Raw genomic sequence first — 27,815 nt, 5'->3', positions numbered from 1 at the left:
AGGTCATTTATTTCATTAATTAAATATTGGTCGAATTTTGTAGTTAAATCTTTGTTCTTAAAAACTTCACTTGAGCACATTTTTATTTTAAAGTGGTTTTTTAAGTTAAAGTATTTTTCTCAAATGAACTAAAATGTTATCTTTCTAGTTAGTCATTTTTCTCAAAAAATTGGTCAAAATTTTATATCTTCAATTAAGTTAAACCTTTTGTACTTAAAAAGAGATGTTCTTTAATGCTTTTTACTTAATCATATTTTACTCATGTTAAGGTTGTTTTAAGTTAAAGTATTTTTCATCAAATAAATTTTAAAAATGTTAGCCAAAACCTTTTCAATTAATTAAAATAGTAATACTTACTTAATCATTTTCTCAAAAGGTTTAGTCAATTAATTCAAAATGATATTCATGCTTTAATTTATTAAATTGGTTTAAATTATTATTTCAAAATGAATCAAATAAATTCTAATTAATCTAATTCTATTAATATTCTAATCACTTGATTTTCAAGTCAAATGTTCCATTTTGGATCTCTTCCTTTAAAAAATAGAATAATATAAAATGCGTCATTTATTTAATTATTTTCTCAAAGTTAATCAAATATTGTAAGTTATTATGTTTTTATATTAAATCGTTATTTTCCTAAAATAGTCAAATATATTTTAGTCAAGTCGCAGGTCAACCGCATGTTAGCGGACACTTCGAATGCTTAAACCCTTCTCGAAGTGTAAATTGAACCCCGAACCCTCTTTGGTATTTTCAAATGATTTTTTCTGTTTAAATCTTTGAAAATTATAAGTTTTCTTAATTTCTTTAAAAAATTAAGTGGCGACTCTTTTTCTAAGTATTTTTTTTCTCAAATTGTTTTATACTTAGAACATTTCAAAAAGTGATTTTTCTAAAGGTTAGTAAAATTACAGCATAACAATCTCGCTCCATAGTGAGCCAATAATAACCTGCTCGAAGTATCTTCTTTGCCAGAACATATCCATTCATGTGAGGTCCACAAACTCCTGAGTGTACTTCAATCATGATTGTTGAATCCTCTTTAGCATTTACAAATCTTAGAAGACCCAAATCAGGTGTTTTCTTGTACAATATGCCTCCGCTTAAGAAAAAACCGCTAGCTAGTCGTCGAATAGTCCTTTTTTGATTGCTAGTGGCATTAGTAGGACATTCTTCGGACTGAAGATATGTTTTAATATCATGGAACCAAGGTTTACCGTCAAATTCTTCCTCCACCATGTTGCAATAAGCATGCTGATCACGAATTTGTATGTACAAAGGGTCGATATGAGCTTCATCAGGATGTTGGAGCATCGAAGATAAAGTTGCCAATGCATCAACAATCTCATTATGAACTCTAGGAATGTGTCTAAACTTTATTGACACAAACGATTGACAAAGATCTTGTAAACAATGTTGATATGGTATGAGCTTTGGGACACGAGTCTCTCATTCTCCTTGAATTTGATAGACTAGTAGGTCTGAGTCTCCTAGCACTAGCAACTCTTGGATGCCCATGTCAGCAGCTAACCTCAAACCCAGGATGCAAGCCTCATACTCTGACATATTATTGGTACAATAGAATCTAAGTTGGGCTGTTATAGGGAAATATTCCCCTAACATGTGTAATTAAAATCCTTCACTGGGTGCCCAGACACTCCAACTTTATCTCAAAAGAAATTGGGATGCATAACTGCATTCCCTACTACCCTATTTTTAGAGACTCAGATGGTGTACGAGAAGACAGATTATATACAATTCAACAATATCAAAGCGATAAATGAGCAGCATGTAGCACATTAGGTCATCAAAACAATATATCCAATGAAATAATAAAATAAAATAAAGTAAAAGTCAAATATACAAACCTCGAATTCTGGTTAGTCCTCAGGGGAGTCGCCAGAGAAGTCACACCCCTTTTTGCACACGGCGGCGGGTTTTTCCAATTTAAGTGACGGTATTGATTAAGGGATTATTTTATTTTTCCAAAGTCGCCACTTGGAATTGAGTTATGTTGTTCCAAATCACCTATTTGTTTAATCCCTAATCAAAAGGAAATGACTCTTTATTTGGTCTGCGAATTTGAGATTCGGCTAAGGAATTATGTTGACCGAGGGGAAGGTATTAAGCATCCCTCGAGTCCCGTGGTTCTAGCACGGTCGCTTTTATTGACTTACACTTAAATTATTATTATTATTATTATTATTATTATTATTATTATTATTATTATTATTATTTGGATACATTATTACGGCCATGATTTGCTCTTATTTATTTTTATTGTTGAATTTTATTAATCTCAAATCGGATGCATGACTGCATTCTCAATCTTGATATTTAGAGACATAGTTGTCTTCTTTTATCGAGTAGCTCACACCTAATAATATCTATTTACACCTCTTGATTTAAATTAATGAAAGTTAATTATTAAAATAATTTGGCCAAGGTGCGCAACCGCATCCTTGAATTTGTCCAAGGTGCGTAACCGCTTCCTTGAGTTTCTTAAGTATCTCAAAAAGATGTGGAACCACATTCTTAATTGAGGTGAAATTTAATTATTATTGTTACATGAACTAACAAAAACTAAAAATAATAATTTTCTAATACATAATGAGTTATTCTTATAATAGTTGTCAAATGTACTATATTTAAATTATTTTTTCTTAAATACTAGAGTGAATAGTTTCAACATTCTAAAGGTTTCATCGTTTAGTGATATGTAGGATTCAAACAATTGTATTTCAACATTATAATACCAAAATTAAATACACCTAAAGTTCTAGCAATTTCATAACATTGGAATAAAGTCTTATATAATCATGAAATAAAACTATACAAAATTAAATCAAATTGAGTGTTATTGTGAAAATTATCTAATAAGGAACAACGAACTCAAAACAAGAAAAAGCAAACCTCGAATTCAACCTTTATTTGTGAGTGAAAAATATAAAGTGGGGGGTGATTTTTCTTTTCCTTTTCCATGAGATCTTTTTTTTTTGTGTATTGAATTTTTGGTGAATGTTGTACGTGTTGGTTGTAAATACAAAATAGGAGTGTTGTATGGTATGAATATTTTTTTTTGTGTTCTGCTTCTCTCTCTTCTTAAATTTTTATAATTTAGTAATTTTTTTCTCTTGTTTTTCATGTTTTCTTTTTATAATATTTGTTTGACTTTCTATTAAATGTTTCTGTTATTCTTTTCCTTAAAATAAATTTAGTTTTAAATCTTTTTTTTTTACGTTTTGTTTCCCTTTTTTTTGTTTATATTTTTCTTTTGACATTCTGTACATTTTGTTTTATTTTTTATTTTTTATCTATTTTAATTCAATTTGTTTTCTTCTCCTTATCCTAACAAGTTTATTATTATTATTTTTTGTTAGAACCCTAAATATCAAGACAACACACATATTATAGCATAAAATATGACTTAATACTTTTCTAAATACGATCAAACAAAGAATTCATTCAACTTAGTAAGACACAAACATAAAAACTTTGATAATTAATTAAGGAAAAAGAGCGAGGAATGGACTCTTAAGCATGTAAGAAATACTCACATGTCATATAGCATGTTCGAATATATTTCAGTACACAACATTAATAATATTAACAGATTAAACACATACGAAAACTGAACAACTTCAATATATTGAAATTAATTCTTGCACAATAATGACATAAAATTATGCAAAAAATAAAATACAGATAAATGTTACCTCTTGTGAAAATTAGTTAACGAGAAGAAAGGACAAATAATCAGGAACCACGAACTTGCAACCGCGAAAACAAATTTCCAGATCTTCAATCACAATGTGAGAAAGTACAATGTATGTATTGCTTTTTTAATTAATGTCTATATCTCTGTGTGTGCCTTTTATGTGTGTGTCTTCTTTTACTTCCTGTACGTATGTAGGTGTATGTATATAGGTGTTAGGATAGGTGTAGGTGTGGGTTGTATTGTGTGGGGTGTGGAATGTGAAGGAAAACGTGAGGGAGTGGGAGTGTGGGGAAGTTGAGAGAAAGTGGGAGTATAACTTGCTGATGGTTTTCTTTTTTTTTTCTTATTTATTTTTTAATTTTTGGAAAATAAGTCAAAAGCTTTTTTTTTTTTTTAGTTTGTTCTCCTTTTCCCTTTTTTGTTTTCTATGTGTAGTATGTTTTGGATAGGAGTAGGAGTGGGGTAGGTTTGTTAGAATATTTAGGTTATTTTTTATTTTTATTTTAGTTTTATTCTACTTTTAAAAGAATAATAACTAACTACAAATAATAAATTATAATAACATATCAACTAATTATTTAAAATTAATAAAAATCTAAGGAAAAATCAACTAGCTATATATATAAAAAACAATCAAATAATACTAGCTTATTTATAAAAACTTATTTTCAAAAATAGATTTTTTGTAATCTTTTATTTCTTTTTAAACAATTGACAATAAAACTTACCTTTAAAAGTGATTCTGTTTTGTTGTTTTCAAATCTTTTAAAATAAACTTAATAAAATAAGAGAAAAGTCAAAATATTTAATTTATGTTTATAAAAATATTTCAGCTCTAAATTACGTGTCTACAGCGGTCGAGATTACCGATTGTGGGGCAGTGAACTGAGGGCATTGTCGATCTAGAATCCCGAACTCGCTATTTCAAAACGAGCAAAGACGAGCAAGTATTTCAAAGCTAGGCAACTAATACTTTTCGTGGGTGTTCTTGCAAGTGTTCTGGCCTTTGAGAAAGGTGAAAATTTTCCAATGTTCAAAGGTGCTTTTGGCTGAGAGTTTGAGATGTATTTATAGGCCAAAATTCATATTAAAATATGTTTGAGCGGGAGTTTGAACATGGTTGTTTGAATTCAAAATGACCGTTCACAATAATCCAAAATAAAGCCAAAGAGATGCTGAAATCTCTTTGTATTCCAGGTCTACATATTTCATAATAGGCCAAGGATTTGAAATCTTTTGAGTGCTCAAAGAGAAAATTTTATGGTCCTTTTCTTTCTTATATTAATTCTTTTGAGCTTCTAACTAGTATAAATACATTATATAAAAAATTTAGCAAGGACGAAACTTGAAATTATGTAACGACAATCTATTTTAAAGAAGACGACAATAAAGTAATAATAGTAATGTCGAAAATAAAAATATATAATTTTAAAATAGTGAAAATGATAATACAAAGATGATAATCATAAATAATAAAAGTTGAAGTAATATAGATAATTACGATAGCAGTGGAGATAAATGGAAAATAATAGCAAATTATAAAGTATTCGACTTATTAGTAACTTAGAAGCTCAACGAAATAAATTAGAAGAAAGGAGGGACAAAATTTGGTGTCAATAACTTGCCCCTCTTTGACCGGAGACGATGAAAGAGTTTTCGGGCAAAGAAGTTGACTAAGTGACCAATTTTGTCTCGACAAACAAATATAGGCACGGGAAGAGTTTGAGAGGAGTGGTACTAACGTAATTTAGTCAAGAGGGGTCACATAATGAGTTAATTGAGCTGAGATATAGAGGTGGTTATGAAAGAAGAATCGGATAACCTACATTTCACGTATTCGTGGTATGTAGGTAGAAATGAGTTCGAGAGTAGATCCTTGACCTTTGCTAGTGAGTTTGATATTCCTCTTCAGCAAATTTGCCCCAGTTCACTGCTAAGAAAAAATTAGGCGTTGTGTTGTGTCCTTTTTGATGTCGTCAACATCTGTGGTTTGATTTGAGAATTCATACTCTTGGATGCTCTTGGCAAAGACTGAATAAACTTGTTAGTAGAAATTGTAATTTATATAGAGAAGTGGCATGTTTTACCGTATTCAACACATGTATTTTTTTCTTTGACCTTTGTTGGACAACTAAACTTTCTCAACAACATGCCCCAATTTACTGCTAAGAGAGAGTTCCATGTTGTGATGCGTCTTTGGTTGCTCTAGACTATTTTTCCTGAGACCTGTGTTAAAACTTGTCATTAAGGTAAAAGATAAAATTAAAGTGTAAGAACGTATAAATGAATGGTAATATATGTATGTGTGAGAATGGTATGAAGTCGTGTTACTTATGAAAGGCATGTGGCCAAATGTTGTCTCTAGTTGTCTTTAGAGACTTGGTAAATAAACATGTCTCTGATTGTCTACAGAGACTTGATGTTGAGAGCTGTATAGCTTATGATGATAAGGTCGTATGACCAATTGGTATCTCCGTTTGTCTTCGAAGATATAATGGCATATGACGTCTCTGGTTGTTTTCAGAGACTTGATGATGAATGATGTGTGTAAAGTTTAAGGTAAAGTCATTAAAGTAAGTAAAGTATATTAAAGTAATTGGTAAAGTAGTGAATAAAGTAAGAGTGTAGCCGTCTGGCTTATGCAAATATAATGTCTCTGGTTGTCTTCAGAGACTTGAATGATAAATAAGGCCACTGATTGTCTTCGGGGACTTAAATGAGGCCTCCGGTTGTCTTCGGGGTCCCAATGATAAATGATATCTAATATCCTTCGATTGTCTACGGGGACTAGAATGATAAATAAGGCCTCCGGTTGTCTTCGGGGTCTCGATGATAAGTGATGTCATATCCTATTTTAGGGTGGATGAACCCATGTCCTATTTTAGGGTGGACGAACCCAAATGTCCTCCGATTGTCTACGGGGACTAGTTTTAATGATGCCCCCGATTGTTTTTCGGGGCTTGATGAAGTGACGCCTCCGATTGTTTTCGGGGCTTAATGATGTAATGCCTCGAATTGTCTTCGGGGTTAGATGTTGATTGTTGTAAAAATGTAGAGCAAAATTATAAATAAAGTCATGATAAAGTAAAATAAGACAAAGGTAGGTGAGAAATAAAGTCGTGTGAGATATGATGGTGGAGCCGTGGGGCCAAGTGATGTCTTTAATTGTCTTTGAAGGCCTTTGCTGATTCGTAATTAGTTGAAAGTCGCCTCTGATCTTCGATATTTAAGCCTTGATGTACAATTTGGTGGATTAAGTGGCCCCTGTAATGAACTTGATTCTTATTCAATAAATCAAGGGAATTTTACCTGCAAATTTTGGGTAAATATGTTAGTAAGAATATAAAGTCATGATGAATTAAAAGAAATAAAGTAAAATTAAAGATGTGGTCATTTGGCTTATTCAGGCGAGGTCCTGGAGGCAAACAATGATTTTAATGTTATCCAATAGTGACTTCTTGTATCTTTGTTGTTCCTGCACTCAAATAAAAATTCTTACTTGGAAGGGGGTGTTGATTCGCATTTACTCGAAGCTTGACTTTGTTGGCCTTCCGTCCATCATGTTTGTTCAGACCTTGTGATCTCCGTTTGAGACTTGGTAGATGAACAATAAAAATATATCTTATAAAATAAAAATTATCATTTGAAAGAGATATTTGTAAGTGTAAAAGAAATGTAAGTCTATGTTTATAAGTTGTGAAAAGTAATTTCTACCAACTCTTAGATTGTGATAATTTTGAAACAAAATGAACATCCTTTGTCTGTTATACTTCTTGTCAGGCAGCAGCCTATAGCTTGACAATATCCGGTCATTCATTGACCATATTTACCAAAATCTGCCCCAGTGTCGATTTTGAAGAAGCATACTGAATTTATGTTGTGATGAGACTGAACCTTATATAGGTTGCCTACGTATCTCACCAAGAGAATCAGGTCAGAACGTAGTTCAAAGTACATAGAAATGATTTAAAATTTTCTATTAACAGTACGGAATCCGATTTGGATTTACTACATATTCCACTAAGAAAATCAAGTCATGTGTAGGTCAAGTTACATAAATAGTAAAGGGATTTTGAATTTCTCTCCTAATGTGACTGAACCATATGTGGGTGGCATACGTATCCCACCGAGGGAATCAAGTCAGGCGTAGTTCTCCTATTACAAATAAGGAAATTTAGAAATATTCTATAGTAAAACCGAACCCTATGTGGGTTGCCTACGTATCCTACCAAAGGAATCAGGTCAGAACGTAGTTCGTAAATTACATGGAAAGTGGAAGTTACATTAAAAAAAAACCTATCTAAAGTTGCCCTTTGGTGTAGTTTCTTGACTTCTCTTGAATGGAAAACTTCATGCTAGAATATTGCCATGTTGTCATGTTTCTTGGTCGATTGTTCAACTATAGATTGTCTTAACATCCTTCGAAAATCTTGCTTTGCTTTAAACTTTGTTCATTTGTTTCATTATGTCACAATCATAAAGTTGACAGATTTAATTTGAAAATTAATATATAAAAGAAAAATGAAAGTAATAAGTAAGAAGTAATTAAGAAAATAGGAAATGCATTCATAGATTTTGCAATTAAGCTTTCAAAAAATGAGGCAAAACAACATAAAGTTTTAAGGCACGATTTAAGCCTCGATTTTTTTAAAATAGTGCTACTCCAAAAGTTTTACTACTTGCTCAATCTACCAAGACTCTCGGCGAACCACAAACAGAGTATAAGTCCAATTCTTCAAAGTCTCCTCTGGTTCAGCACCCCAAATGGTCGGTATCTCGGTGTTGTAGAGAGGCATGTAAGATGTTGTAGCAGTAACCTCTATCGCTGCTTGTCTTTGGGTTGTTAAGATAGGAGCACCAAAGGCCGATAAAGTATCATTTTCCACCTTTCTAATAGGCACAATACTTCCGTTCAGCACCACATTTTCCTCTATAGTTATCATGTTCACATCAACATTTCCATAGTTAGGCAGAGGGTTGTTGTTTACGTTGGGCTGAGGTCCAGTAAGTTGGATTGTTTCTTCTTTAATCAAAACTTCAATCTTGTTTTTGAGACCATAGCAATCCTTAGTGTCGTGTCCAACAACTCCAGAATGATAGGCATAACGCTTGGAACCGTCAAACCATTTTGGAATGGGATCAGGAAATTTCCCTTCAATCGGTTGTATCATTCCTGCTGTTTTCAACCTTTCAAACAACTGAGCCAATGGTTCGGCTATTTTTGTGTAGTTGCGAGTGGTTTTGATTTCATGATTTGGACGAGCTCTAGGTGCGGTATATGGTCGATTTTGAAAAGTTGAAGCTTGGACTGATTGGTATGAATGTGGTTTACTATAAGTGGGAGCTCAAGGTTGATAGTAGTTTGTCTGGGTGTTGTAGACATGGTAAGGAGTTGATGGAGAATGATAGAGAGTTTGTGAAGATTCACCAAATTGGTAAGGGTAAATGGGTTGATGTGGTTGATTTAGGTAGGAAGGAACTTGACTTGGTCTACGTCCTTGGTCAATCATGACATCAGATACATCTTCTTTCTTCTTTTTGTTCCCATTAATAGAACCATATTGAATCGCTTTGCTTGCAGCATGCAAGGCTGTAAAGTCTTGGATTCTTTCTAATTTGATCCCTTCTTCCAAAATTTCTCCTATTCTAATGATTTCTGTGACCTTTTGTCCCATCATGGTTATCATTTTCTCATAGTAAAAACAGTTATCTTGGGATTCAAGGAAGGTAGCAGTCATTTCACTTTCACTCATCGGTGGTTGGACTCTAGCTGCTTCTGACCTCCAACGTAGAGCATACTCACGAAATATCTCAGTAGACTTCTTCTTTAACTTAGTGAGGTAGAACTTATCTGGTATGATGTCGATATTGAACTTGAATCGATCCATAAAGTCTTGTGCCATATCACTCCAACCACGCCATTTATGGAGATATTGTTGTGTGTACCAAGCAAGAGCTTCACCAAATAAATTTCTTATGAACAACTTCATTCTGACCCTCTCGTCTCTCCTCACTCCTACCAGTTTGTCACAATACGCCCTTAGATGTGTATGAGGATCACCAATTCCAGGCAAATCAATGTCAGGTTGCACACAGAGATCCTCATATTCTAGGCTTTTGTTTCCCCTAGTAATTTGGAGATTTCTCATTACTTCCTTAAGATCGCGAATCTCTCTAGCTAACACATCATCGGCCTTTACCTTGATATCCTTCTCCATTTCCTCATATTGATCTACCTCGGGTTGAAACTTGACCGATATTGGATTGGTATAGGTTTGAGTTTTCACTGCATATATCGGAGGAACATGCACATAAGGATTGGCAATATGTGCCCCTTGTATATGTTGGGCTGGATAAGTTTGGACAATGGGGATATTTTGAACAGGAGGTGATGGATTTGATGGGTTTACGGGAGTAGTTGTAGCTTATGGATATGTGTTAATGGGTTGAGAAATGTAAGGAGTATGAGTTGGAGGTTGATTTTGTGGGTTGACTGGTGGATTAGGAGGAGTAACATAGGTAGTGTAGGTAGGTGGTTGACTTTGTGAAAGAGTGTAGATGGGTAGCAAATTTGGTGGATTTGCGGGAGTAGTTGGAGGAAGGTTATTGTTGGTTGGCGAAGGTTGTTGCGGAGGGAAGTGTTCAGGAACTGGTGAATCAAATGATGGAAAATAAGGTAGGTTTGGTGCGATACTTCTAGGTTCAGGAAGTGGACTTTGGAGTGTGATGGATAAATTGGTCAAGTCCCTAACCCGAGTTAGTTTACTACGTAAATCCTCAATCTTTTGAGTCAAGCGGGCGATATGTTCATTATGTTGAATAGTGGTTCGATCTTCGAAAGTCTCTGGAGAGTCATTAGGAACCATGATATGTCCTGGACCAATTTGATCAGACGCGGTTGGATTAGTCATTGTAATAGCCCAACTACACCGAGGTAATGTCGATGACTTAGACCTTGTGAAGTAAGGATGGTCGACCAGCTCGATTGTCAACACGAATCAACTTTGGTAGGGAAAAAATAAAAATAAAATAAAATAATAAGACAGAAATAATGTTAGTTTTAAATGTAAAAGTAAAGTCATGTTCACATAATTCAAATAAATCGCGTAGCATACAAGTCATCAAGTAGAGTCAAAGAAGTTGTAAGAATAACATGTAAACAAGTCATCAAGTAAATTCAAATATATCACAAAGATAACATGTAAACGTGTCCTAATATGCTTGTGACCTCTTTGTGCCAGAGGTTGACCTAACGTAAATTTAAGAAGTATATTTGCCATAATATGTCGTCCCACTGCTCTTGATTAATTAAACAATTTTATTTCTCCAAAAATAAAGTACTAGATAATGAAATTATTTATTACATGTCTAATAAATACAACGTAAAGTATTTCCTAAAGTAAAAGAAATTCTAGTATGTCTGTCCTTCTTGGTTTCTTTTGGTGAGATCACCACTTATTGTATTTCATTGTAAAGTCTTTGCATCTGTCACAGAAAGGTTAGTTATACCATCCCTAAAGTTTAATTAATTAGAGCAAATGGTCCATATTTAGGCATAAATATTTCTCAAATATGCACATAAATAATGATAGGTCGTCACTTGGGGTCGAAAACCCACTTGGACATTTAAGGTAAAGTCGACTAATGGACTTAATACACCAAGGGTATAAAGTCTCTTAGGTCATGAAATATGCTCCTTGTAAAGTGTGTTGGTTTAGCTCTACTCTAGGTAAACTAGGAGTGGGTTTTACTAGACACAAGGTTCCCGAGTGGACTACTCGAGTGAGAAGGCTACGCGGTCACACGGAAAAAGATCCGGACCCCGCGCATATGCCAACTCTCCTAAATTTTGGAATTTTGAAAGAAATTTGCGGGTGCGCAAAACACACCTCGCGTGTATGTGTGATAGTGTGAATTTCCAAGAAGTGGAGAAATATGAACGGAATGATAGTTAAGAAAAGCAGTAACACATAATCATTTATAACAAACAAACAATTTATAGCATGTAAACATAATTTATAGCTAATAAATAATTTATATCATGTGAAAATAATTCAAAGCAAACAAACAATCAGTTGCATGTAAAAACAGTTTACAACAAATAATGTAATTAAAGTAAGCACATAAAAGTCTAATTAAACTAAATCTGTTGTGGTTAGAACCTATTAAGTCCCAGTGAAGTCGTCAAGCTGTTATACCCCATTTTAACCGGGTCAAAATAGTGTACTACATTTTGATGATTTTCAAATTAATAACTAATTTAAGAAGTCGCCACCTAATTATTTAGGGTGAATTAGGGCACCTAAAATTGATTAAAGTCATGCCTAAAGTTAACTTCATTTTAAGGTTTACTAAACTTAAGATTCTAGGTAAGGGTTCAACTAATCTAAAGGGAAGGAGTTAGGCATCCTTTAAGATTCATTAAAAATGGTTAACCGACCGAACTTAAATTTAATTAGGCTAAGTAAAAGAGGTAAGAAACAAGTTTAAACTGCTAAGTGAATGAATATGTATTATCATTTAAGTAACAAAAATAGTTTCAGTGGGATTTGACAGAAAGTAATGGGCTAATCCAAATGTAAAAACAAACAATTTGCTAATTAGGCTTAAAAGAATATAAGTTAGTTGCTTCTTTTGTTTTTATAGAAAAATATGAAGTTAATTATTTTTATTCAAAATGGTAAGATCTTGTGAGGCTAAACAATTGTAGCTAATATTAAAATATATCGATCTATTTAGGAAAAAGTGTAAGTCCATGACCAAAGTTAAAACAAGAATCATTGATTAGTTTTACACTCACGAGTAGTTAAAAGATAATAGGTAATTGAAATCTTTTTTTTTTTAGTATTAAACATGACTCTAGAGAACAAGCTGATTGTTTTCAATTCAAGTTATTAAACTATATGCAATTCACTAATAAAGTATTCAAGTAGAGATCAAACATGTCTAGATTGTAAAAAAAAAAAGCATCATAGCAAACCAAATAATTAAGCAAGCATAAAGGTAAATAATAAGCTAGACAACTAATTTTGTACAGATAGGTTTCTGGAAATAGGAAACGCGAGTAAATGTTTTATAAAAATACGAGTGGTCAATCCCATGTTCGGTTTATGCAAGCTCCGTATGACAATGGTGTCGTTGAGTCTCACGGTGAGACTCTTCAACTACTATGTACATGTAAACAAAGATAAGAAAAGAAATAAAAATTAGCAAGCATGTAATGGCTAAGTATCAAAATGAACAATGAAATTTCTAGCAAATAACAATAAGCAAACTAAAACGAAAACAATTATACGGGAGAAGCGCAACAAGGATTATAGCCATATAACAAATTCAGAGCATCAACTTCATCTCCCTAATACGACAATTTATGGTCTACTTAAATATACATAATCTCATAACCATGATCCTAGGATTGTATTAAAGAGAGTTGGCATTTACAGTAATAGGGACAAATAACATTATTTATACAAGACTACTAATTAATTCATTTAGTTAAAGATGGTTAAAAATAATTATTTTATATAGTGTATCTATCATATAACGAAATCTTAATCATGATTTCCAAAAGAACTGAGTCAGGGATTTAAATCGTCAAACTAGTAGATTCAAAAATTGATCCTAAGTTCATGCTTTTCTACAATACAAAATAAATAGAGTTATCTATGCAAAGTTTAAAAATATGATAAGAAAGTTAGAGTCAGAGTCATGTACATAATCATTTATTTGAAGCTACAGACATGGAATATGAACCACAAGCATCAAAAAAAATATATCATTTGTCATTTTTCATATAGAAACTAATACCGAACACGCTGGTCAGCTGGATAAAAGAGTAAAATATAACAAAGTAAAGCGGTCGAGATTACCGATTATGGGGCAGTGAACTGAGGGTGTTGTCGATCTAGAATCCCAAACTCGCTATTTCAAAACGAGCAAGGATGAACAACCTTTGCTAAAACTGAAACACGTATGAAAGTATTTCGAAGCTAGGCAACTAATACTTTTCGTGGGTGTTCTTGCAAGTGTTCTGGCCTTTGAGAAAGGTGAAAATTTTCCAATGTTCAAAGGTGCTTTTGGCTGAGAGTTTGAGATGTATTTATAGGCCAAAATTCAGATCAAGATATGTTTGAGCGGGAGTTTGAACATGGTTGTTTGAATTCGAAATGACCGTTCATAATAATCCAAAATAAAGCCAAAGAAATGCTGAAATCTCTTTGTATTCCAGGTCTACATATTTCATAATAGGCCAAGGATTTGAAATCTTTTGAGTGCTCAAAGAGAAAAAGTTGCTGAGAAAGCTGTTGAAAAAAAAAGAGTGAGAAGAGTTTTAGCAAAATAGAGAAACCAAAGTATGTCCATGTTGAAAGCTAAATGTAGCTTTGCACGTAAATGGAAAAGGAGAAAGTGACATTTTGGAGAGAACTGTGGCTGATGAGTTTAGAATAATATTAGGGTTGAAGATTTTCTGATATATTTTAAATGGGCTAGCGAATTTGGGCCTATTTTGGACAGATTTGACACAAAAAAAGGGGTTGAATAGTTGATCCGATTGGAATTCGATTAGGTCCAATTTTATGGTCCTTTTCTTTCTTATATTAATTCTTTTGAGCTTCTAACTAGTATAAATACATTATATAAAATTTTTAGTAAGGACGAAACTTGAAATAAAGTAACGACAATCTATTTTAAAGAAGACGACAATAAAGTAATAATAGTAATGTCGAAAATAAAAATATATAATTTTAAAATAGTGAAAATGATAATACAAAGATGATAATCATAAAAATAATAAAAGTTAAAGTAATATAGATAATTATGATAGCAGTGGAGATAAATGGAAAATAATAGCGAATTATAAACTATTCAACTTATTAGCAACTTAGAAGCTCAACAAAATAAATTAGAAGAAAGGAGGGACAAAATTTGGTGTCAACACCCACGACATCCTAATGAAATAAAATGATAAAGTAATGAAAAAGGGAAATCTTCCGGAAGTAAGGAGGCTCACCAACAACTCTAAAGCTCAATTGAATCAACGATGCGCTGGATGCTGATCCTGGTTACCTACATTTGCATCATAAGATGATGCAGGTCAACTGGCATCAATACATTGAATGTACGAGTATGCGAGTTGGAATGCTAAACATAACTTAAGCTTGGAAAAAATCTGAAAGAAACACTTACCTTGGCTTTACTCAACTCCTGAATAACTTAACTAAACTTACAGAACTCATTTCAATATAAAGCAGTTTAAAAACAAGTGCAACATAAAGAAAAGTTGTTTAAAACATGATGTCAACTCTATGTATTTAGAAATACAATAATAACTCTGTATGTATGCAAAGATACAATATGCACTCTGTTTGTATATGAAAATACAAATATTTCTGATGTATATAAAAATATAAAATGCTGTTGTGGGAGTTTCTCTAACCGACAACCATCACTTAAGAGCTATAGTGATGATACAACACTTTACCTCACGCTGCCAAGGACCATCCTATACCTTGCCGGGGTATAAGACCTAACTCACTAAGTAGATCCACTAGTCTATGCCTAAAAGCGTTAAAGGATTCATCTAAAAAGTATGACCCTTTTTTACCCATGATGGCTACATGGTTTATGGGGGCTAGGGGTTCTCTGAACGCTCCCCCATATCGGTGCTCAATACTACTCCCAAAATATAATACTAGCTCTTTATGTTTTTTAAAAAAACATACTTCTTCTGTGATTTGAGATTAGTGCTCAAAAATTTAGCTCAAAGGCAACCTTGGAAATCGAAGTTTCCCCTCTTACTCATTTAGAAAACGATTACTCTTTTATGAAAACTAGCCCGAATGCTCTTTGGAAATCAAGGTTTCCTTTCTTGTTTAAATGTGAAAACATTTTAAACCCTTTGGGAATACATAGTCCCCATATACTTTTGAAGAAATGAACTTCAAGCTTTACTCTTTACTGAACTCAAAACTTAAGTCTTAAAACAAAGTTAAAACGTTTGCAAACGACTTTTGGAAAACTTTAAAAACTTCTCTAGTCTCTGATCTTAACTGCTCTTGACTTGACTCTTAACTGGTCCTATTGAATTATGGATTCAAGGATTTTGATTTGTGATATGAAGGATCACATGATGTTCAGGAATGATCTTAAATAGCTAAACATTAGAAAAGTCACAAAATCACCGTCTTGGAACAAGTCCGCGACGCGGAGGTGTTTTAAATAATTACTCACGAAATTAAATTTTGAGACATGAGTCCGCGTCCTAACCGTGACGCGGAGCAACTTTTTGTGCACTGTGAAAGCAAGTCCGTGACGCGGACTTGCGTGCCAAAACCTGCTCGACTTTTCCTTCTTCATTTTCCAGCCCTTATTCGCCTAAACTCGACTATTTTTCTCAATAACTCTTTAGATTCAGATACTCAACATATGTACCTAAGAACCTAACTCAAAACAACTCTATAATTCGACTCAAAGATCTCAGAAACTCCTCAATTCATCCCAATTCAAGAACAACCTTCAAATTCAAGAATACATGTCAAGAACATCAACTTTCAAACTCTTTTAGGACGGATTTCGCTGAACTAAACATGTTTGGCACGTGGGTGAATGAACCCAATGCTATGAAAGACTCACATACCTTGTAATATGAATTCCTTGGCGAATCACAACCAAAATCGATCATTTTTGGCGAACCTTGAGCTTTTCTTCTCCTTTCTCCTCTTTTCTCTTTTCTCCAAGCCCTAGCGTGAATTTCCAATTGACTAAATTGATCTCATTCTGATTTAACCCATAATTAATTCACTAAAACGAACTAAATTAATTGGATAAGGAAAGGACTGAAATACCCTTCAAAAATCCGGATTGGACATTTCTTTATTTGAACATTGGGCGTAACTGCCTCATACGAACTTGGAATCGTGCAAACTTAGCGGCGTTGGAAAGATAATTCCAAGATCTTTCCTACCATATCTGGAAGTACCTCTAACTCATTCTGAGCTAGAAGTTATAGCCATTTGAAGTTGGCCAAAACTCAACTTTTTCCTAACTTAAACAAATTTCCAGATTTTCATTATTTCCAAAAATTGAATATTTCCAGTTCTTAGCTTCTTTCTAGCCATTTCAAATTGTGAGATGTTACACTAGCAATGACATGGCGTGCGTGGAATGCACTTGCCATTGCGAGATTGGTATTATATTTTTAGAGTGATATTAAATTCACTTGAAAAGAGATTAGGGGTAATAATTACTCGTAAAGTTAAAATGTTAAAGTAAATTTTGTTGTCAAGTTCAGGGGGAATTTTATGTATTTTCTCATTTATAAAAGACCCTTATTTTCAAAACTTATATTTAAGAATGTAAAATTCTCTTACTTTCACTAAACTGACTAAGGTAAATATTTTCAAAATTCAAATCTACTCCAATAAGACAAAAATACTTTAATTTGTAAATTCAATTTTATCGAGTTATGAGTATTTTCCAGACTAAAACTCAACAACCGTTAGATATTACTCGCGTCACCTTACTATAACTAGAAACAATTTAATTTTAAAATTTTCATTAAAATTTCTACTTTAGAGAAATCTCATTCATGGCAACACTTACCCGCGGTGAATATTTTCAAAATTTAAATCTAATGTTACAAAAGGTAAATTAATTTGTCTGATCAGAAAAAAAAAAAAAATTCCCTCACAAGTTGAACTTTTAATTCAGGCTCGGTAACCCGTACCTAGTGGTTCGGATGTCCGGTCCCTCCTCCTTTTCCCGACATATATAAACTCACTTAATTCTTCACTGTTTCAATTTTCCAGTAATCGAATCGGAGCTCCGATCCACACTGAAAATGGCAGAGCAAGTTGAGCATTCAGAGCACAAAGAAGAATCGTTGATGGAGAAAATAGCTGACAAGATTCACTTCGACCGTTCCTCGTCGTCCGATTCAGATTCAGAGGTGAAACCTGCTGCCGCGCCGGAAGCGTCGCCGTCGCCGTCGCCGTCGTCGGTTAAGGCTAAGATTTGGCGGCTGTTCGGAAGAGAAAAGTCAGTTCACCATGTTTTTGGTGGAGGCAAACGTATACTACTTGAACTTTAGTTTGTTACCACTTACCAGCTGCTTCAATTTTGTATATTTATTTATTTAATGATTTCAAACTTTAGGGTTAAGTGATTGATTGTTGAGTGATGGATTAGGGTTTAGGGTTTTGAAGTATCTTAGCTCCTGTTTGGCTGTAGATTTTGAAGTTCAAACTTGATGAGCCAATTTCTGGAAACTTGAAAATATTTGAAAATTAGATTTTCAAAATCAGATCAAATTTCATGGCAAACATATATAATTTTTCAAAATTTATGGCCAAACACTAGCTTGAAGCATCTGCTTGCCAGGACTTTGGTCGGGTAGAGCAATGCAAAAGTGTTATTTGTGGTAGGCTGATACTACTGAGTTGTAGTAAATCAACTCTAGTATTTAAGTTGAGAAGGTTAGAGGGATCGGTCTATTATCTATCGTGTTTGGTTGGAAGCTGAAAACAGTAATTTGTGAGTTACTAAAAAATATCTTAAGGAATGTTGAGATCAAATATGTTATTAGTTATATATATATATATATATGTCAGGCTTGTGTTGAAGTTCTTTAGTGGAATACTTTTTCAAGTGTTATAGCATTCAGATGAGGCTAAGTTTTGATTTTGTTTAAGCATCTCCTTGTAAGAGTGAAGTGATGAGTAATGGACTTTAGGCTATTGCGATCTGATTTTGGTTGACAAGAGGGGGTTGTTGTGATAGTAAGTGAGTCACCAAGGGAGCAATAAGGTGGGAGCTCTCAGGGAGGGGTTTAAAAATAAAGATGTTTAGTTGCTTTATGGGGATGGTACGTAGAGTTATATGAAGGTGTGCTATGAGTTGGATTTTTGAGAAGAGAAATGTCAGTTTGATTATGTCTGGTTTTATGCAGCTGCTGATGTATTCTTGTGGAGGAACAAGAAGATATCTGCTAGTGTACTTGGTGGAGCAACTGCAATATGGGTTCTTTTTGAATTGCTCGAGTACTTCCTGGTTGGTCTAGTCTGTCACTTGTTGATCTTCACCCTTGCTGTCTTATTCTTGTGGTCCAATGCAACAACCTTTATTAACAAGTGAGCTTCTAATTTATTTTGCATTGATTGATTCTGCAATTTGCTTAGCCACTTGTCGGAAACAGTTTTATGCATTCTTTTGATAGGAAACGTCCACACATCCCAGAAGTTCAGCTTCCAGAGGAGCCAATACTTGAGATTGCTTCAGCTCTGAGTATTGAAATTAACCGTGCTCTTAGCATGTTGCGAGAAATCGCAACTGGGAAAGATCTGAAGAAGTTCCTTGCTGTAAGTTGCTCAGTTACTATCTTTCCTTGTATAAAGTTTACCTGAAACTTTGTTGTTCCTCCTTTGTCATCAGCCATGCTGAAAAAGAAAATGGTTATGATTGTCTTGTTCATCCTCATTAGATTTCACGTCATATGTGTACTTAGACTCCTCGCTCCTTTGACTGATGTTTTCTTCTTTTAGCTAATGAAAACTCCAACTGGATGTTTTTATTAGCTTGTATTTTCTGCGAATGCTCTATCTTTTGTCTTTCGGATTGCCTATGCCTAATTATGTTGGCTGAACTATCCTATTTACTGAAGTTTATCCTCCTTTTCTGATTATTAGGTCCTTAGGATCACTAAGCAATTCGAGTTTTCTTAAATAGGTCCAGAAGAGCTTGTGACATGTCATTCAGTAATGTCACTATGGTATTCTATATCAGTTAATTCATTGGAATCATCTTTGTTCACATAAATTACTCACTTTATCAGGTCGTTGCTGGTTTATGGATCCTCTCAGTTGTCGGCAATTGCTGCAACTTTCTGACACTGTTCTACATATGTAAGTGCAAATTTTATAGGGGTCATTTTGTATTTGTTATCTGTTCGAAACTGATACTGATTGCATCTTCCTCTCAACGCAACAGTATTCGTACTCCTCCATACTGTCCCTGTTCTTTACGAGAAGTATGAAGATAAAGTTGATCCATTAGCTGAGAAAGCAATGCAGGAGATCAAGAAACAATACGCCGTCTTTGATGCCAGAGTTTTGAGTAAAATTCCCATAGGGCCATTAAAAGATAAGAAAAACGCGTAGTTGTGCTGTGAGCTCTACTTGTCGGGCAGGAATATTCTGGCTACTGTGAGTTTTCAGAATTTTACTATACTATTTCTCGTGTTTACATTGGCGGCCTTTAGGCATCTTATTTATCTGCATTTGGAACTTTATTGCCTTCTGGGATCTCTACTTGCCAATATATTGAAAGTCCAGCAGGATTAGTTTATGGTCCTTGTATCAACATTTTAAGGTAGTTGATTTATTGAGTTATTGATCTGTTATATATTCATCTAATTGCATGATAAATAATTGATACACTCAAGATTAAATAGCTATGCCTCGGTCCGTGGGGTCACCTATATGAATCCACACCTTTGTATCTTAATTAATTTCACTATCATGTGATATACAAATTTTGAGAAAGATTAGATGATTTAGACTGATTTGGAGTCCAAATTCAAAGCTGAAATTAGGTTGACAAACATTTTAGCTACACATGTATATCTCTATATATTACGTTTATATCATTCTGATATGTATCGATATACACAGATATACATGAGGAATGTGTTCATATACACAGATGTAACCCAAACAAAATCATAAGAATGGAAAAATCATATGAAATAATAAACTATTAATTCAAATTAAATGTTATAGCCATAGTTTATTTTAATTGTAATTTGCAGCAAACATCCCCTTTTTTTGCCATATGATTTGATATACAATTAACTATTTTCGGTATACAATTGGCCATTTTATACATTTCAGTATAAAATGTATAAAAAAATGCATTTGTGTTTGTATAAAGCGAGAGAAAAGTGTATATACAAATACAAATATATATATTTTTGTCTTATATACTTATAATTATACAAATACAAATCTTATTATACAAATTACAATATATAAATGAATTTATACAAAACTGAACAATTTGTATAAAATTGGATGTTTGTAGCAAATTAAACAAATCAAAAGCTCCATAGCAACCATAAAATTTGCTATGGAGCGCAATCATGCAAACTATAACTATAATATACAAATATAATTTTTATATTTGCTATATGTAAAAGTTGCTCAAGAAAAATTATATGAAATAGCAAACTATTAATTCAAATTAAATGTTAAAACTATAGTTTATTTTAATTGTAATTCGCAACAAACATCCCCTTTTTTGTCATCTGATTTGATGTACAATTATCCATTTTCGATATACAATTAGCCATTTTATACATTTCGGTATAAAATGTATAAAATGCGTTTGTGTTTGTATAAAGCGAGAGAAAAGTGTATATACAAATACAAATACATATATTTTCGTCCTATACACTTATAATTATACAAATACAGATCTTATTATACAAATTACAATGTATAAATGAATTTATACAAAACTGAATAATTTGTATAAAATTGGATGTTTGTAGCAAATTATGCAAATCAAAAGCTCCATAACAAACATAAATTTTGCTATAGAGCACAATTATGCAAACTATAGCTATAACATACAAATATGATTTTTATGTTTATTATAGGTGGAAGTTGCTCTAAAAGAATTGATCTATGTGATAAAATACATCAATTCTAATGATTTTTCTTCAAAATTTGGCGCTTTTTAATTTTAATAAAAAATAGAAAATTAGATTATAAGTAACAAATCCTCCAACTCAATCTGCGCAAATGTTGCATGGAAAACAAATTATCGAATTTTCGGGATTAAGTATGGTGAAATGAGTCGGGACTCTTGTATGTGATTTTATTTGTTAGTTGTTCTACTCATCACTTTGTCAAGTAAATTTTTAAATCCATCAGAACATAATATTTTAAACTTTTTTCTCATTCGATTAGTGTGCATGTAGCACAATCGATTACACGTGAAATTCCACATCATTTTTAATGACATGTAAGAAATTGTATGTTAGAAAAAAATAAAAAAACAAATAAGTCACTTGCAATTTCTGAATATTTTCAAATAACCATGCTCACAAATTAAGCATCAAATTTATGCCAAATAGATGAAATTCTTCCCCATTTGATTTTAAAATAACTACGTAACGTAACTATTGTATATCTTGGTGGAATTTTTTTTTGTAATACAAATTGAATTCTTAACATAATTAATGAGGCGGTAATTTAGGTTATTAAAATGGAAAACAATCACACAAATCATGATTATTGTATATGATTAGAATTTCTTACCAAATATGACTTCTGTCAAATAAAAAAAAATTAACTTCCTAATAAACATGTAAAAATGACTTAATACATATATACACACACAAACACAATTGATTAAAATATGCAAATATGTAAATGTATATAAATGTTGAAATTATACAAATAAATAGTTGTTACGTATAGTTGGTGATTATATACAAATACAAATAAGCAATTGTACATAGTTGTTGAAAATATATATAATGTCTAAAAAGGTAAGAAAGCCGTAATGAACATTGATACGCTAAATCTATAGAATTGTATACAACATAATGTGAAATGTATTGATAGAAATACAAATCACAAAACTATGCAAACCAAATTATACAAATACCTCAACAACGCTGAAATTATACAAATAATAGTAAGTGTGCAGGTTGTAAATGAAGTTTAAAAAAGCTAACTTAGGAGAGGAATGGAGTGCAATCTGCAAAGCTTGTGAAGCAAACATTGAGCAAAGAGTTTCCAGAGCTATCAAATGGAACAACCCCACCCACCCCCCCTCCCCACACACACATTGTTAAGTTAAATAGTAATGGAAGTTGTTTACGTGGTATATGTGGAGGAGGGGGAGTGATCAGAAACAACGAAGGAAGAATTATTTGTGCTTACTCAATACCTCTGGGACCAGGAGCATCCAACATGGCAGAAACAACTTCAATGTTGTTTGAGATAAAATGGTGTGTAAATAATGAACACAGTGTGATCATTGGAGAAACCGTCTCTCTCATCATTACCAAATGCGTCAGGAATGGAAAGTGCCTTGGAGGATTCTACACATCATCAATGAAATCCAAGAGTTAGTTGAAAAGCATGGATTTGAAATCAAGCATTGTTTCCGAGAAGCCAATAGACCAGGTAATAAATTGGTAAGCATGAGTCATAATTTTGAGTCAATCCATGCCTTCAACTCTTATACTGAGCTTCCCAATCAAGTAAAGGGGCTAGTCAATATGTACAAATGAGATATTCACTCTTTCAAGATCAAAATGAACAAACCATCCCATATCATCTATGATCCCCTGTGGCTTAGTAAACTCCCCTCAATGATCATGTACAAAGTTTGGTATGCCAAACTCAAATTGTAAGTTTTTGCACATCAATGATCAATGGAGTTATTTTTTTAAAAAAAAATACAAATAATAGTAAGAACATTTACTGATGATAATATACAAATACAAAAAGTAATTGTATATAATTGTTAAAAATATACAAAAAGCGACGAAAAACTGTAATAAACATTGATACGCTAAATCCATAAAATTGTATACAACATAATGTGAAATGAATTGATAAAAATACAAATTACAAAAAATATACAAAATGAATGGTACAAATTGCCTTAATTTCTTCACCATCATCTTGGTCCATTGACCTAGATTCATCTTATACTTTTTCAGATGTTTTTTATTATCATGTGTTGTTAGATACAATTTCTTTTGCTTTCCGTTATTTAACTCGCTTGAACCATCATCCTTTTTTCCATTTCCTTTAAATTAAAATTCTACAAAACTTGTTGCATCGTCATATACAAATGAAAATCTAAAATAAAATAAAATTGAATACACCTCAAATAATTGTATTGGAAGGAGTTTATTTAATCATGATTTGTAAGTATTTATGGAGAAAATTAAAAAAAAAACTAAAAGAAATCAGAGAGATATACAAATACAAATCAAAAACAAAAAATTGAAACTGTCAGAAGAGAAAAAATAAAATGAAACCACAAGAAAGTTACACTAAAATTTTGGGAGCACGATTTGAGAGGGAGATATAAAATTTTTAAAATTTGAAATCTGATTGTGCTAGAGTGATTTAAGGAGAAAAATCAGTAAAAAGAATATGAAGTGAGAGAGAGAATCCACTTTATTAATTTCAACTACAAATTCACCAACACAATCCAACAAGTCTCAATCACAATTTTGAATTAATTTCACAAATTTACAATACTCATTTGTTATTCTTCGAGATTATGAGATGGAGTTTTAATTTTTTCAACACCCACCATCACCCTTCACTTTAACTCATACGATGCCTCTTCTTGGAATCCAACTAATACAAATAATGGTCTCAACATTTTAGAATCTGAAAAACTAATATTTAGAAGTAGGGGTGAGCATTCGGTATTCAATTCGGATTTCTCAAATTTTGGATTTGGTGATTCAGTAATTTAAAAGTAGATATCAAATATCAAAATTTTAAATTTCGATTTGGTAATTCGGGAAACGGTAAATTAAACTTCGGTTTGGTACGGTATTCGATAATACCATATTGAAGTTATAGTCGATTGTATTACAAAGTTAATACTATTACTCAAATCATTATTATTATTTTATGTGAATGCACGATATAAAAGAAGATCAACAAGTAAGAAGACACAAGAAAAGCAAATTGATGCAACCAAAAGACATGTATTTGGATTATTCATGCTTATTCTTTAACTTTCTCTTTGGACTTATACTAATGAGTAATAGATATGTTGATATATGACCTTCATTAAGTAAATATTTGGTATTCGGGAAATATTGAATACCAAATGATACTAATGTCTCATACCAAACCTAAACTCAAATACCATAATTTTAAAATTTTACTCCCAAATACCATATCAAATACCGAATTACCAAATACCAAATATTTTGATTCGATTCAATAATTCGATTTTTGATATTTTATGTCTAGTCCTATTTAGAAAGGGTGGGAGTGGAGGCAGACCGAAGGGTTGGGGGTGGGGTGAGTGAGCTGAATAAGAAGAGGAGGAGGAGAGGGATAGAGAAGAAAAATGTTTTTTTTTGGGTGGGGTGAAGGGTGCGGGTGGAGGGATGATTGAAGAAAAAGATGATTTTTTAAAAAAAATTAAAATTAAATTGTATTATTTTTAGCATAAAATATTATATATACTTGCTTTAAAATGGGTATAATCATGCATTTTTCCAACTAAACAATATTGATGTCGCATAAGTTAGGTCAATAGTTAGAGGGATGTTAAATATTGTATTTTCGTGAATTGAAAGGTTCAGTTAACAAAATAATTAATAAATAGAAAAATTTAACTGACAAATAGAATCAAGTACGCACATTTCCTAAGTCATTGCTCCTTAAATAAAATTCTATTACTCATGCAAGATTACAAACTGTGATCTACATATCATTGGAAAGCTTTCGACAAACTCTACAAAATTCTTAAGATATAATGCAAAAAATTGGTAGATTTAGACATAAAATAACACAATAAAATACGTGTTTATTATATATTGATCCTTTTACGGTTAATTATTTTATCTTTCTCATTTCTAGATAGTTGTATTGATATTTTAAAGGTTGTTGTACTTGTGACATCCAGTTTTAAAGGTGCATTTGTTATTTTTAGCATTTAGTTTATGATTATTGTTGACACCCAATTTTGATCCTTCTCGATAATAATTAATTTTTGAGCTTCTTAATTTTCAAATGATTTAGAATAAATAGATTTATAAAATTCGAATAGTTTCAAGGTTGTTTTAAATAATTTATGTCGGTTTTTATCGTATTTCGAATGATAAATACATTTCATACAATTATATACGTAATTAGTATATTTTATAAATGTTTGAAAATCACATCAAAGATTTTACTTTGTTAAAATAAATATTTTTTATTAAATTTAGTTCTAGTTTGAATTATGGTTTTAATTTTGGACTAATAGGTTTATAGGTAAATCGATCAGTTTATGGTTAAACTAATCATTTTATTTCATTAAGATTAAAGAGCTCATAAATTAATTATATTAATTCATCTCATTTAAATTTTAGCCAAATTCACTACATAACATTCAATTTTTGAGCTAATTTCGTAATACACTTGGCTATGTTTTATTACAAACATACCCATTTTCTAATGGGAAAAATATATAAGTAGACACTTTTTTATAAATAATTACATATATATGGCCTTATTCAATGAATAACAATTATGACATATTTAATATTTACTTCTATAGCCTTTTCACATTCTGAATAGATCATGGGTAAGATAAAGTAGAGATTCAAGGTACCACAACTCTGCAGTTCCTTTATTTATGCTAACAATAACTACCTTTTATCTATAAGAATTCTATTACATCGATGATCTCTTCCTTCTACATATAAAGCATACAAGTTTTTTTTTTTCTCAAACTGAAAAATACACATATTAACCAATCTAAATTTCTGTCATGGAAGAAAAAATTGTAATTTTGGTTCAACACAGCGGTGGATGGGATAATGAACACAATTTCAACAATTTCATAGTTGATGGCTTGACACTAAAAGAGAGTTCGAATTTGGATACCATTCTTGATGAAATAACGAAGATACTTGGTATTTATGCTTCTATGGATACAATTGAAAATAAATATTCCGTGAAGCAGAATTATACTCCAATGAAGATATACAACAATAGGAGTTTGAGATGGTTTTTGGATTTGAAGAGAAAATGTTGCTTCACTAATTTTCCTCTGTGTATAGCATTGAAGGAGAAAAATTGTGACGAAATTTTGTCAAATTCGATTCCTAATAATTCAACTTCAAATTCTAGCCAGGATATGCAATTGGTACAACGTGTTCAACTCACTGAATCACTTATGCCAATACATGGAAACTACTCCCGCGATGAAATAGAAATTGACGAGGATGGTATAATTGACAACAGATTTCATAAATACATTAAAGAAGGTCAGTTGTATATGAAAAAGGAGATACTCCAAAATGTTGTAAATCACATTGCCTACAATTTAAAAATAATAAGAGATAGAAACTTTGATAACTGCCCAAATAGTGTGACCAATCGTACTCTTTTTTATTTAATAAATATAGATAATTAATATATCTATTTATCTTTTCAACTTCTTTAAATTGCTATATATGTAAAAAAATAATCATATTTGTAATACTGAAAAAGTGCTATTATTTATGTAGTTAAGTCTTAAGGATGGTCTTTCCACGTAATTTTCCCTTTTCTAATCTCAATTTAAACCCATCAAAAGATCAAATTTGGGCCATCCATCCAGAATTTCCAGCAGCCCAATAACCATTCAGCAGCACCACCCAACAGTCCACAATTTTCCTTTCCCAACCCACTCCCTCAGTTCCCTTTAATTTCTTCAGCCCAACTCCAGCGCCCCAGCCCAAACCCACTCCAATAACCTGACCCGACCCCATTCCTTATTCCAAAAAAAACCCAGAAGTCTCAAGCGTTGATCTCAAACAGCAACATTCACAATCAAAGCGGCGTGAACATGGAAAAGCAAACGACAGCTCCAACGTCCACGAATACACGGAAAGCAACTCATAGCGTCAATAGTACAGCTTTCCGGGTCTTCCTCCTCTGCCAGAGCAGCTCGAACAGCTTTGCACCTGCCACAACCGCTGAAATTTTATCCCTGATCCGCGATTTCCTTTTTTTATTGCAAGGATGGGCGCCATGTCGCGCCTTAAGAGCAAAGAATTAATCGAAGTTGTCACACCCCGAGCTACCCCCAAGACGCGGACACGGGACCTAGGACCACAAGTGATCCCAAGCTAACCCTGCAGGCATGATCATGAGCATACTAAAGAAAATAAACTGATGCGGAAGCTAATTCATAAATAAATCTGAAAATATGGGGAATACCCATATACTATAACTGAATATAGCAAATCTGAGAGTTTAATACAAAAGAAATATCAAACTCAAAACACTAAGCTGAATCTAACTATGTCTGAAATAAGCCTCTAAACTGACTAGAAATGTTGGGACATGCA

General features: G+C 32.5%; 1 protein-coding gene and 1 pseudogene across 1 annotated transcript; both read left to right on the top strand.

Moving 5' to 3' along the window:
• Positions 1-27,815, top strand: part of LOC125839003 (uncharacterized) — a 58,217-nt pseudogene that overhangs the window by 6,478 nt on the left and 23,924 nt on the right.
• On the top strand, positions 17,526-20,062 carry LOC125838939 (reticulon-like protein B6). Its single transcript, XM_049517941.1, has 5 exons — positions 17,526-17,790; positions 18,669-18,849; positions 18,936-19,077; positions 19,551-19,620; positions 19,706-20,062. The coding sequence occupies exons 1-5, from the start codon at positions 17,562-17,564 to the stop codon at positions 19,873-19,875; spliced, it is 792 nt and encodes a 263-aa protein (XP_049373898.1). The 5' UTR covers positions 17,526-17,561; the 3' UTR covers positions 19,876-20,062.

This window comes from Solanum verrucosum, unplaced genomic scaffold, assembly GCF_900185275.1.
Source record: "Solanum verrucosum unplaced genomic scaffold, falcon-dt-bn FXZP01000163.1, whole genome shotgun sequence".
NCBI lineage: Eukaryota > Viridiplantae > Streptophyta > Magnoliopsida > Solanales > Solanaceae > Solanum > Solanum verrucosum.
Note: the sequence above shows the minus strand (reverse complement) of the source record. Positions and strands in the feature narration are given on the sequence as shown.